Consider the following 13474-nt stretch of genomic DNA (forward strand, 5'->3'; position numbering starts at 1 on the left):
GCACACGCTTCGCTGCTGGGGTCATCTGCTCCGAGAGTGAGCGGCCGTGGGGTTTGCGGGCACGGGGGTCTGCAGGCGACGGGACCACGGGCTGTGGGCACGGGGGATTGCAGGGGATGGGGCTGTGGGCACGGGGGATTGCAGGGGATGGGGCTGTGGGCACTGGGGGTTGCAGGGGATGGGGCTGTGGGCACGGGGGGTTGCAGGGGATGGGGCTGAAGGCATGGGGGTTTGCAGAGGATGGGGCTGTGGGCACGGGGGTTTGCAAGTGGTGGAGCTGCGGGCACCTCATTCCTGGCTGGTGGGGTGGGCACGCGTTCGCCCAGCTGTGGCACTGCAGGGAGGCTGCCGGCTCAGTCCTGCTGCCCCAGGGCGCTTGCCGTGTCCCTGCTGCCCTCCGTGCTGGCAGGGCGGCCACCCGTCCCTGAGCAGCCGCGTGTTCCCCAGCCGCCTCCGACCTGCTGCTGCACGCCCCACTGGTTCAGGAGACRGCTTACATCGAGGACCGGCCGCTGCATATGCTGTACTGTGCCGCGGAGGAGAACTGCCTCTCCAGCTCAGCCCGCCTTGCCAACTGGCCCTACGGGCACCGCCGCCTGCTCCGCTTCTCCTCCCAGATCCACAACAACGGCCGTGCTGACTTCCGCCCCAAGGCGGGCCGGCACTCCTGGGTCTGGCACGAGTGCCACCGGTGCGTGCACAGCTCAGCACGAGGGCGTGGGAGAGGGCAAGGGTGATCCCGGTGAGGGGTGTGCTGGTGAGGGTGATGCCAATGCCGATGAGGGTGATGCTGGCGAGGGTGATGCCGATGAGGGTGATGCTGGTGAGGGTGATGCCAATGCCGATGAGGGTGATGCTGGTGAGGGTGATGCTGGTGAGGGTGATGCCAATGCCGATGAGGGTGATGCTGGTGAGGGTGATGCCGATGAGGGTGATGCTGGTGAGGGTGGTGATGGTGATGCCTGTGAGGGTGATGCCACTGAGGGATGTGCTGGTGAGGGTGAGGGTGATGCTGATGAGCCTGGGGGCTGTGGCTGTCCCGTTCTGTCTGCTTCAGCTCAGGGCTGTTCCTGGCTCTGGGGCCAGGAGAGGACTGCAGATGGTGCCACATGGCCAAGCCTTCCTGGCTCAGCTAGGGCCTCCGGCTGGCTGGGGACAGCCTCATCCTGTCACAGGGCAGGGCCAGCTCTGCCCAGCCTTGCGATGCTGCTGCCCCCGGAGAGGGGCTGCAGGGACCTTCCTCGAGCACCACGGGGACAGGCGGGTTGGGGGGACCTGCCACGGGCCAGGACGAGTCTCCTGTTGGCTCTGTGGCTCCTTCTCTGTGCCCCTCAGCYGCCCCTCTGCCATGGGGGTCCGGGAGCCGGTGCACCGCAGTCTGCATCTCTTGCAGGCACTACCACAGCATGGACATCTTCACCCACTACGACATCCTGACACCCAATGGCACCAAGGTGGCGGAGGGCCACAAGGCCAGCTTCTGCCTCGAGGACACGGAGTGCGAGGAAGGTGGGTGCCGCGAGCCTCCCCGGCGCAGCCCCTGCGGTGGGGGGTCTCCACGGCCATGCTGAGCTGTGCTCCCGTCCTGCTGGCAGACGTGGCCAAGCGGTATGAGTGCGCCAACTTCGGGGAGCAGGGCATCACCGTGGGCTGCTGGGACCTGTACCGGCACGACATCGACTGCCAGTGGATCGACATCACTGACGTCAAGCCAGGAAATTACATCCTGCAGGTGCGGCTGCTGAGCCCCTGCTGACAGCCCCCGGCCCTACTGGCAACCCCTCCGCGCACCCGCACCCTCTCCCCAGCTTTCACCGGGCTGCCTCCACCGGGGACTGCTGGTGGCCGGGCATGCAGCTGGGAAAAGTGATGCTTTAAACCAGCCTTGCGCCACACAGCCCCAGCCAGACGCCTGGGCTCGCATGCAGCACCTCCTGCTTGTGGCGCAGCGTGGGACACGCTGCCGAGCTGAGCGGGGCTGGTGGTCGCCGGCCCCCGAGCTGGCGGTGCTGGGCTCCTGCCCGTCCCGGTGCCTGGGGATGGCTGGGCTGGTGTGGGACACGCTCAGGTGTGTTTCGGCCCATGGCCAAGCACTGCAGCGTTTTCTGCTCCCTCCTTCCCCTCTCCAGGCACACCGGGCACTGGACAGCTTGGCACCAAAGCCACATTGCTCCTCTTGTGCCCCATTCAGGGGGAACAGTCAGTCTGTCCTAGAGCCACATTCGCTAAGGACCGGAGCAGGTTGGACGGAGGTGCCGAGCAGGACAGCTGCAGTCGGCAGGCAGGTCCTGCTCGGAGCTGGGTCCTGCTCATCACAGAAGCCCAGAAAGCCCTGTCCAACCTCCTGGCGCTGGCCCCGGGAAACATTGCTGGCAGACACAGGGTGCACAGTGGTGGGGCCATCCTGGTCGCAGCACGGCCCCTGCTCCACGGCGCTCTCCCATGCCTCCCCTGCCCTCCCGTGGGGCTGCGGGGACCAAGTGCCAGGGCCGTGCTGGTGCAGTGCCCCCACTATCAGTTCTACTGGGGCCAGCCAACGTGGGGTTGCATAGGGCTGCAGGACCCACAGGGCCGGGGCTGCGCCCCCCCCTCAGCATCTGTGCCCCACAGGTCGTGATCAACCCCAACTTCGAGGTGGCGGAGAGCGACTTCACCAACAATGCCATGAAATGCAACTGCAAGTACGACGGGCACCGCATCTGGGTGCACAGCTGCCACATCGGTAACAGCCCCAGGGCATGGCACAGGGGGGGAGGGCACAGGGGCACGGGCAGCGTGGGGCGTCCCCACAGAGGTGCTGGGGAACGATGAGGGCTGTGGGATGCAGTGGGGCTGGGGCAGGTGTGGGGCTGCAGGATGCAGCAGGGCTGGGGCAGGCGAGGGGTAATGCGGGCAGGCAGCTGCGGTGGCAGTGGAGGTGCTGGCAGAGCTGACAGCTTTTGCCCTGTGCTCGCCCAGGTGACGCACTCAGCGACGAGGCCAACAAGCGGTTCGAGCAGTACCCAGGTCAGCTCAACAACCAGATCTCGTAGGGCCCCAGGCCCCCAGGAGCCCCGGGGAGACGGACACCATCTCCTTCGCCCCATGCGCATGGGAGGAAGCTGCTGTGGGGCCARCGGGGAGGCCTCATGCCCCGCAGCACCGCAGCCGTGACGCGCGCCCCATGGGACCTCCGAGTCACGCCGGGACTGCCCAGGACTTGCCAGCCTTGCGGAGCTGGTGCTGGAGACACTGCACGCGCCATGCACCTCCCAGCCTGGGGCTGCCACTCCCAACCACTGCCGGGAGACACGGTGCCCCTTCCCCTGGGCTGCGGCACATGGGTATGGTCYGGAGGGGCCCTGCACACCCCTCCCAGCCCCCCTCCCACACCATCACGCGCCCCCTGCTCCCTGGTCACCACCGTCCCAGCAGCATCTCCCTCCCTTGGCTCCTTTTGCCTCCCCCCCCCAGGCCCTCACTGCCATCCCTGGCTTTGCCCTCCGCTCCCTGCCTCCTGGGCACAGCCCCCAGCTGCTGCCTGCTCCTGCCCCTCACGCAGGGACCCCTGCCCTGTGCACAGTGCTGAGCGGCTGCCCCCAACGTGCGGGAGGCTCTGTGGGGCCCAGGGATCCTTCTCTGCTCACCTGGGGACTGTGTGGCTGCCCCTGCGCTGGCAGTGGCTCCCACACCTGTTTCTTAGTTGTAATTTTATTTTCTCTATAAAGTTGTCAATTCTATTTGTCTAATGGCTGCAGGCTCTTCTCTGGGGTGGGATAAGGAACATCACAAAACCAGGAGGCACAACACAGCTAATGCTGCAGGGCTGGCCAGCGTGCTGCAGCCAAGAGTGCCCAGCAGGGCTGTGAGCCACAGGAATTCCAGGCTTACACCAGGGAGATAGGCTACTTAGACATGGAAGCAGTCCGATACGGACTGGCACAGAGACAGCACGGCCCAGCAGAGCCACGGGCAGCGACGCTTGAGGCAGGTGATGAGGACACGACATTGTAGTGAGGAGAGGGACAGCCCAGCTCCTGCAGCTGTATCACACCTCAGGCAGCTCTGGTCCTACTTGTGGCTGAGGAGCACAGACAAAAGCTCTAACCAGCTGGAGCATGTCACTGCAGGGACGGACTGCTCCTCCATGCAACCAGGGAGGAGGAGAGGGGCAGCAGGCAGCTCAGCTGTGGGCAGGCCCTGGCCCAAGGCAGTGGAAAGCACTGCGGTCAACGCTGCCAGAGCAGCTATGTGAGAAATGCCGTCCGGCGTCTCTGCTATTTCCCCTATGAGCAGCAGCCCCTCCCCACCGGCTAGGACTTGCTGGAGAAACAAATTCCACTGGTGAGGCCAGGGCCAGTGCTGAAAGGAGGCCTGTTTTCCCTCGATGGGAGGAGTGGGCACTGAGGGAGCAGCTGCTTTGAGCTACCCTTCGCCACAGCACCCCCAAGGAACTGTGCTTCTTTCATCTCCTAAAAATAACAGGCATGTGTGAAGGCTCAAGAGCCCCTTCACAGGCAAGGCCTGGCTTGGACACACACATTCCCTTATGCTGGGAACACGGGCCTGACGCAGGCCCCTCAAAGCAGCCACTTCTCCCCTCACCATGACAGCTCCCTACTCTGTGCCTCCTGCAGCCTCTGGCAGAGGTGTCGGGGCTGGAGCGGAGAAGAGGCTCTTCCAGGAAGGAGGGAACAGCATGGAGCAGCTCCTTCCCAGAACGCCCACGTGGGCTCCCAGCCGCCAGCTGCTGAGCACACGGGATGGAGCAAGCTCATCCTAGGCGACGGAGCAGGGCCCAGCAGGTCCCCAGCGGCCTGTCTGCGTGCGTGGGAGAGCAGGGCTCCAGCACAGGCAGCTGCTGGGGTTGGGGAGGAACAGGGCGCTGGTGGGAGAAGGCCATGCACAGCCCTGGCTAGAGGCTCCCACCTCCAACTCTCCTGAACCTCCTGGCAGAAGCTGCCCCTACCAGGTCAGAAGCCAGCTCAGTGCCAGCACCAAAGGCTCTTGACCCAGAAAGCTGCTTCCTCGGTGCAGACATGGACACAAGACATTACAGCCTTTGAAATGCAGCAAGTGGAAGCGATTCGACCAGGACAGCATCAGTCAAGTCCCCCAGGACTTATGGGAACAGCCACAGGAGCAACCTCTGCCAAGGACAAGCTCAATCAGCACCTCTGCAGTGGCAGTGACAGCTGCCCTCCTCAAAACCCTGTGCCAGAGCAGCTCCAGAGGGGCCACGGCTAACCCAGAGAGGAGCTGGCCGCACGAGCGATGGGAGCACATGCCTGGTGCCATGTGTCACAGATGGAGGGTTCAGATCATGCCCAGTGCAGGTGTGAAGTGGGTGGCAGGACACACCTCTATCCTAATAACAGAGGAGGTAACTGGAGGTGCAGCTGGTGTGCTCATCCCCATCTGGGAGGCCTTTGGTGAGGACTGACACAAGGGACTGGGTCCAACACAGCCCAGCCTCTCCTTGGCAGTACACAGGATACCTGCCGCGTGGGAAGGAGGGCACACAGCACTGTGGGGCTACCTAGAAAAGTGCTTTATTTGAGTAAGGAGATTGCGCCCCTCTGCCTGGCCCCTTCCAGTCCCTTTGAAGCTCTCAGTCTCTCCTCCTCGATCAGCTCACAGATGTTGCTTATGGTCCTGCGCCCTTGGCTTGTGGCCAGCACTGCCAGCTGGCACCTGCAGTGCCCTGCGTCACAGCCCCACTACTCCGTGACCTCAGGGACAACACTCACCAACAGAGTGTCATAGCCTCGTCGCACCAGTAAGGCCAGGTTTTGCTGTGTCCGTACCGCTTCGTACACATCCTCTGCACGGCGTGAAGCTTGCCCGTTGATCTCCAGCACAACATCACCTGCCTTCAGCCCTGCCCTGTTGGGAAGACAAGGAGGAGCGCACTGTGCGAGAAGCAGACACTTACAGCTTTGTCTTCCACGGAGGAAGAGCCAGGCAGTACAGTAAGCTGGGGTTTTATCCTCCAGCAGCACAGGCATCTTGGCCAAAGGGACCCCAAGCCTGGGCAATAGTCTTCAGTCTGCTACTTCTGCAGAGTAGGCTCTGGGGTCCAGCCCCTGCTCCTCTGGAGCAAAATGCTCAGAGCAGGTGCTAAACACATCCTGCACACTTGCTCCCTCTTGCCAGTCCACCAGGTACAAGGCAGCACTTACTGATGGGCCGGGGAGCCAATGATCACCTTGTGGATCAGCACTCCATAGGAGACATCGGGGAAGCTGGGGTCACGCAGCTTCAGCTCAGCCAGGATGCTGCAGAGTGAAAATCAGCATTAGAGCAAGGAGTCAGGARGCAAAGCGGGGCTCAGGCCATGACTGCACACAACCGGAGAACACGGTGCAAAACGCCTCCTCCTGCATTCCACCACGCTACTAAGCACAGAAGACAGACAGCAAACCCTGAGGGCATTCAAACGCTACCATCTTCCTGTCAAAAACTAGCAGACAAAGGTCCTGGCTGCAAACTACCATGTCAGCTGCCAGCTGGATCACAGCTGCTGCTGATGCACTTCCTGTGTCTGAGCAGACCCATGTTAGAGAGCTTTTCCTGGTATCAATCTACATCTCCCCTGCTGTAGTTTCATTTCTCTGTGACTGCTGTAGGTAGGACACAGAACAAAAATTGTTCCCCTCTTTTTTTCCAGATGTGTCAAGCAGAGGTATACCTACATTTCTCCACTGCAGTCTAGACTAAACAATCTCAATCCCTCCAGTCTTCCATCAAATTACATTTTCTAAACCTCTGATTATTCTCACTGCTCCTCTGGATTCTCTTCAATTGCCCTACTTGAAATTTCGAGTTCAAAACTGGATGCAGCATTCCAGCTGGATCCTACCAGAGTGGCGGAGAGTGGAGGGACTGTGCACCTTTGCAAACAGACTCTGCACTCAAACACTATAACACCAGCTCTGACCCACTGTAATCTCTGAAATTCCAGTGCTGCTGGAGGATAAGTTAATTATGACTTCCCACTTTGCCCCTGTCTTTACTGGACTGTACTGTACTTTTTCACAGACTTTTGGAAGCTACCATCCCGTCTTGGTTTGATGTGGTCTGTGTATTTACTAAGTCAAGTTTATGCCTTCACCTCAGTTACTAACACTGAGCAATATATACCCCTAAGCAGGTCTCTGCACAAATAAAATAAATGCATGCTTTTGTGACTGAGGGCTACAAAGTCTCTAAAAATGGCTGTACCAGGTCAGGKGGATCAAGTGTCCATCTACCTCAGCACCCTATCTCCTACAGCACCTGCAGTGGATATTATAGTCCCCCAGATATGTACAGGCTCCAGCTGCCTGGCTCAAGAAGCATCTGTAATTCTGTATCTTTGTATTTGATAGCCACTAATGGATTTTTCTTCTGTAAGTTTTTCTAGTTGCTATTTTGAACTCTCAATATCAGCAAGTTCTTCATACAGTGTATGAAGAATCAACCCCATTTGTTTTGAATGTATCTCCAGTAACCACCCCTCCTGACCAGCTATGCACCCTCATCACCAATTTCATGTAGACCCTGTTCCTCCTTTGTTGTTTTAAGCATCCTTTACTCAGTCCCCAAAGCTCTATGCTGTAAGATAGAGCCCCAGGCCCTGCCCAGCTCTAGATCAATCATTAGAGCAGACATTTCCCCAGCTCACTTCAATTTCTCTCCTCTTTAAATAACCATCCAAATCTTAACAATGTCTTCTCATGGAAGGTGGGATGTCCATGCTGGTTCTGCTGCTGGTTCTGGTTCAGATTGCCAGAGGCACCCACCTTCACCCAGATACTTTTCACAGCTTATGGCACTACATGTACCTGAGAGCAGTGCTGAGGGGGTCAGACTGCTAGAACGAGGCAGCAGCAGAGCGCAAGTGCACCTCCGCCCCACGTCTTCACCTGCAGGCTCCAGAAAAATTATCCCCAAACTGACAGACACCTGCAGTCTAGCTAGACCACGTCATTGGCAGGGACAGGAGCCAGTCCTAGTGGCATCTCCACTCAGCAATCCCCACTCCCCTCTTGTGCAGGAGGTGCCAGCAGCAAAGCCAAGTCCTTTGAAGTCTGCAGCATTCTCTGTAGAAATGTGCACACAAGAATTGCTGAGTTCAGCCCAACTTGGGATTTCAAGATCTCTCACTAACACTGTGCTCTCACGCGGCTTTACCCAGGCATGTGCTCTCCATCGTTTCCGACAAGCCTGGAAGCTGTATTCCACCCTGGAGGAAAATGCCCAGATCTCAGCTCTCCAGACTCCCCACCTGGATGAGCCACACAAGGTAACTAAGTCAAACCCACTCAGGGTCTGAGAAACTACACAGGCGAGAACAGTGCAGCACCAGGCACTGCACACATGGTACATCCCAGCTTCACGCCTCAGCAATGAGAGTGCTGTGCTAGCCACGGCCCTTTCTCTTCCCACGGCTTAGCTGAGCCCAAAGCCATGGAAACACCTTCACTCTCTCTGGGCAGCAGAGCTTTCTACAGAAGGCAAAGCTTGGTGTCTTAGGAAGCTCCTGTCTGCTAAATACAGTCTGTGCAGCAGGACCAGCACTCTGAGAAACTTAGACCCACTACAGATCTCCCTCTCCCTCCTGTGCTGCAACACATTTATGGCCTCTCTCAAGAGTATGCTGAGACAATGTAATTGCCGAGCTCCAAGGCAAGCAATCTCCCTCAGATCGTCTTCCCAGGGACTGGGTCCAAGAAAACCCTGCAACCAGATACCGGTTACAAACTGAGGGCAAGGCTCCTTATCTGTTGGTTATCMGTTTTTCAGTATCTTATTGATGCATTCTTCCTAAGCCTTGCTGTCAGACTGCTTGCTGGCTGTGCTGAGGCTGAATCCACTTTCCAGGAGCCACATCCCAAGCATTTCACACTTCTTCCCTGACGGACTTCTTCCTATGTCCTTATCCAGGGAAGGGAGGAGGAGGTCAGGCTATCGCACCCCACAGAACTCATCAGGTTTTGCTGAGTACCAGCACCATCTACTGGGCACTCCAGCGATGCTGACAGTGTCCACCCCACCACCCCTGCCTGTAACTAACTCAGGAGGAACAAAGCATCCCCTGCTTCTTTTGTGTCCCAGGCAGGATCCCCTGAGACTGCGTGTCGGCTCCAGGGCTGCAGACAGTTTGTAAACCTAAGCAAACACACAAGAGCCAGCAAAGCTCTAGTAAGGACAGAGCACAGCCCTGAAAGCCTTTTCTGACAAGCAGGTTGCTATCACCAACCCCACTATTATCCTGAGGCCCAAGTGTCAGTTAAAGATCTCTTCAAAGAGAGCAGCAAGGGCCCATAAACCAGAGCAGACATTCTGTGTTTGAAAAGGAGAATTGCTCAGAGGTGAAGGTGTGGGTCTCTGAATGCACACCCTTCATCGAGGAGGCTGCGGGCAGTGTTCAGGTGCAGCTCCTGCAGCAATTCACTCCCATGGTTTATAGCACCAAGAAAAGCTTTGTGCAGGCACAACAGGGGCTGTCCAGCCCTCTGCACAGCACAGTTGCCATTGCTTGCAAAGCATCTGCTCAGGATGCTTGGTGAGGCTGCCAAGGCCACACACAYATCTTGGGGACCAGCTGGACCAAGGGCTGCAGGCAACACTTGTAACAGAGAACTCTGCAGTCCTCTTTGCTGACTAGAATGCCTCCAGAGACACAGAGTAACTCGACGTCCTTCCCAAGTCACGGCCATGAGCATGAGCAGTCTCAGACTCACGAGACTTCTTCCCATCCGCCAGTGAGCTACTGCACAGCATCAAGATGATTTCTGTCCAGCCTTCCTCCTGATACCCAAAGGCCTCACCCTACACTTTGGGTGGCAGCCACACTGTGTGTGCCAACACAACGTGCCTCCCATCTGCTCACCTTCTCCCTCAAGAAGTGAACTCCACTACTGGTGAAATTACACTTTCATATTCTGCAAGTTCCATATTCAGAACAGTTTCTGCATCACAGCAATTTACCTGGTGGATCCTTCCTCCCAGACAGTAAAACTTGCTCAACTTTTCCATCATAACTTTCATTTGGCACATAGCAAATGTGTTATTCATACCACATTTTTGGTGGCTCTGCATTCAAGCTATGTTTCAAGAGTTCTGTTGAACTCTTCCTAACAAAAATGATATATTGATGCGACGTTTTGTGTGGTGATTTTAGGGACTTTTTATCAGCTTACAGATTTTGCCAGAGTGCAGAAATTTGCAAGCTTCTAATTTATACCTGACACAGCCTAAACACAAAATGAGCACAAAAAGACTAGAAAATGTGCATGTTTAAGCTGTGAAGACAATCCTTGCCTAAACAGATACACCCAGTTAATTTAGATCCCACTACATAGTCACCGTGCCATAAAGAGACCAGCTCACTGGCCCCAGGTCTCAAAATACATACCTTGGTGTAAGAGTCAACATCATCACCCCTATGTAACGGCGCTTTGTCTCTGCATTGCCAAACCAAGAGCCTGTTGAATGAAAACAAGTCAAATGATAAGGCTGAAAAGATGGTTCTGCACTCCAGAACCATTTCCACAGCACTGGGCCACAAAGCCCTCCCACTTTAAAGGATACATTCAGAGAGAGACAGATACTCTGTGATAGATACCTATTCACTGAATTCCCTATTAAAAGCTTATTTAAGTCCCATTTATCAGTTAGAACTTTATCAGCAGTGTATAATGCTGGGTTATTTTGTTCTCTTGGTTTATGCTGTCATTTTTTCAACTCAAAATATCACTCCATAGCGTCGATAGGAGAAACTACATACAGAATCACAGAATAGTTGAGGTTGGAAGGGACCTCTGGAGATCATCTAGTCCAACCCACTGCTCAAGCAGGGTCACCTACAGCATGTTAGACAGGATTGTGTCCGGGCCAGTTTTGAGAATCTCTGGAGAAGGAGACTCCACAGCCTCTCTGGGCAACCTGTTCCAGTGCTCTGTCACTCTCACAGTAAAGAAGTTTTTCCTTATATTCAGGTGGAACTTCCTGCATTTAAGTTGGTGCCCGTTGCCTCTTGTCCTGTCACTCGGCACCACTGAAAAGAGTCCGGTCTCATCCTCTTGACCCTCTTACTCTCTGGGGACTTAAGCACAACTTATTTGGGACTACAATTTATAAGTCTTTATCTGCAGCAGATGCAGACCAGCATCCTCCTAACAAGTAGTTAGGCTTCTGTGGGCACGGAAGCAACAGTATAGCTTTTGCTGGCAGAGCAGTGCTTACTGTTTCACGTTAGAGAGGAGAAACTTCTGACCCTCAAACTCTTTCTCCTGCTATGCTTGTATTTCTCTCCCAAAAAAGGGCCAAGAGCTCAGGCGTTTTCCCCTTTCAGCCTCCTCCTGGTCTCCTTCCCCCAGTACCTGAGCAGCGAGGCACTCAACTCACTTTTGCGTTGTTCCTCCTTTTGCAGGAACTTCCGCAGTCGGTCTGAGGGGATGGCAAAAGAGATGCCTGATGTCACCTTCATAGTGTTCACCCCAATCACCTCACCATCCTGCAGGGAAAGGGCACTGAACCAACTAGCCTGCATCTTTGTGGAGAGGAGGGCAACCATGGTGCAAACCTGGTGTCCTGCCTACACCCATCCCTTTCCAGCCTACTGCGTTCTCAGCCTGCCCTACTCTGCCACAGCCGGGCAAGGACAGTCCCCACAGGCTGCAGTCTATGCAGCCCCTCCCCATGCCTCACAAGCTTCAGTGATGCTGGCCACACCAAAGTGGGGCTCGACTCTGCTACGCCAGTCCCACCAGCTATGGCTGCACAAAGCAGATGCTGAACAGGGCTAAGCTGAGGCTGAGCAATAGACCCAGAGTTCCCGTACCGAGCTCAGTGCCTGCTCACTTCCCACAGGGAGCCTGGAGCATGCACAGTCCCCCCTCCCGAGAGCTGCAAACACCCTGCAGAGCGCTCCCACAGAGCGACACCAACTACCAGCAGGCACAGATCCAGAGGGCACACAGCGCCTTCTGCCAAGGCCAGTGAGGACACGTGCAGGAGAACTTACCAAGTTGACAAGGGGGCCCCCGGAATTCCCGAACTGCAGAAGAGAGAGCAGTAAACAGGCTGTGAGAGTGACATTCCCAAATGGCCAACCCGAGAAAGGAGGTAGAGTCCAAAAGACATGGGTACAAGGTAAAAAGCACGGCCATTGCCCTGGTGACTAACCAGAATCCCTTCCTCCTCCCATCCTCTGTGTAAAGCCCTTTCTGACATCTTGGAACCCATGGCCCTCCTCCAGCTACCCCCTCCCCAAAGAGGAGAGCTCTTGCAGAGAACAAAGGACAGAGATGAAGCGCCAACCCGCTGTGCACTACACTCTCCTTACATCGATAGCAGCATCCGTCTGGATGTACTCCATGTCAGACGTGGTCAGGCCCAGCTCCCGGCTGCCCCGCTGGGCAGAGCTGACGATGCCAGAGGTGATGGTGTTCTGCAAGGCGAATGGGCTGCCCATGGCCACAACAAACTCCCCTTGCCGCACCTCAGAGGAGCGCCCAAGGGGTAGGGTGGGCAGCGGGTGCTGGAAGAGAGGAAGAGAGTAAGCAGATGGCAGGGGACAAAGGGAGCATCCCCACAGCAGCAACAGGCACCTTAGGTTTGATCTTGATGGTAGCAATGTCTGCAACCTGGTCCACATCCTGCACCACAGCATCGTACTGTTCTCCACTGGCCAGCTTCACTCGCACACGCCGCCGGTTCGCCACCACATGCGCATTAGTCACAATGAGCCCATCTGGTGACACCAGGAAGCCCGAGCCATTAGAGATGGGCACGTCGCGGCCCGAGAAGGGGTGCCTGCAAGATGGGCATGGGTCACAAGGGGCTGGTGGGGACCCTAGAGGGCCAGGGGCAGCAGGCCGGGGGCAGTGAGGAAGCGTCTGAGCAACAGCGTAACAAGGAAACTCTTTCTCTTCCCCAGTGAAAGGTACTCAGCTCAAGCATCTCCACAAATGTGCAGGCAACAGGGAAACCAACAGGAAGAATCAGAAGTCCATGTACAGCCCCAGAGGTATGATCTCACTGAGATTACAGAGACGGAGCGGCATGGCTCGCATGACTGGACAGTTACGACTGATGGTGCAGGCTCTTTAGGAAGGGCAGACAGGGAAGGCAAGGAGGAGAGTCTGTGCTCTGAGCAAAACAGCAGCYTGAGCAAACAGAGCTTTGCCTTGGAGCAGGCAGTGAACCAGTTGGAAGCTTACAAGTAAGCCTACTTTAGACAGGTGAAAGCAAGCTCATGATTGCAATCCTTGGCATTCATGGGGTATTTCTATCACACTGACACATACTAGAAGGGCAACAAGAAAATTGGGGCCTTCTGCTGAGTGGGGCAAGGAACTAGCATTGCAATTCATAAAGGCTGAGGTACTCAGTACATCTTTGCCAAGTTCCTCAGGCTTTCCAGGTTTTTGTGCCCAGGGCAGAGCCTGTGGGAACAAAGCATTACTAATGATAGGGGAAGATCAAGGGAGCGACCACTGAAGCC

At 56.4% G+C, this 13474-nt stretch overlaps 2 protein-coding genes across 2 annotated transcripts in view; one reads left to right on the forward strand and one right to left on the reverse strand.

Moving 5' to 3' along the window:
* Positions 1-3719, forward strand: part of LOXL3 (lysyl oxidase like 3) — a 14201-nt gene extending 10482 nt beyond the window's left edge. The window contains 6 exon segments of the mRNA XM_085317290.1: positions 1-36; positions 448-691; positions 1394-1509; positions 1596-1732; positions 2611-2722; positions 2959-3719. The exon segment at positions 1-36 is cut by the window's left edge and continues 10 nt beyond it. Of these exon segments, the coding sequence (XP_085173416.1) occupies positions 1-36; positions 448-691; positions 1394-1509; positions 1596-1732; positions 2611-2722; positions 2959-3032 (719 nt within the window). The 3' untranslated portion in view covers positions 3033-3719.
* Positions 3720-5515: 1796 nt separating this feature from the next.
* HTRA2 (HtrA serine peptidase 2) lies at positions 5516-13034 on the reverse strand. Its single transcript, XM_085317297.1, has 8 exons — positions 13010-13034; positions 12579-12916; positions 12314-12508; positions 11993-12025; positions 11374-11482; positions 10382-10451; positions 6162-6257; positions 5516-5865 (listed from the first exon to the last, which is right to left on the reverse strand). Exons 1-8 carry the CDS (start codon positions 13032-13034, stop codon positions 5700-5702), a joined length of 1032 nt encoding a protein of 343 aa, XP_085173423.1. The 3' UTR covers positions 5516-5699.
* Between the last annotated feature and the right edge of the window lie 440 nt (positions 13035-13474).

The sequence above is a fragment of the Rhea americana genome, unplaced genomic scaffold, assembly GCF_003343005.1.
Source record: "Rhea americana isolate MKP2758 unplaced genomic scaffold, rheAme1 scaffold_495, whole genome shotgun sequence".
Lineage (NCBI taxonomy): Eukaryota > Metazoa > Chordata > Aves > Rheiformes > Rheidae > Rhea > Rhea americana.

Coding starts and splice junctions, on each gene's coding strand:
- HTRA2 (XM_085317297.1), bottom strand. CDS start 13,034: ATGCCGCTCCGTCTCTGTAATCTCA. Junction 12,917..13,009: donor GCTCCGTCTCTGTAATCTCA/GTGAGATCATAC, acceptor GCTTGAGCTGAG/TACCTTTCACTGGGGAAGAG. Junction 6,258..10,381: donor ATGTTGACTCTTACACCAAG/GTATGTATTTTG, acceptor TTCACTCTGCAG/CATCCTGGCTGAGCTGAAGC.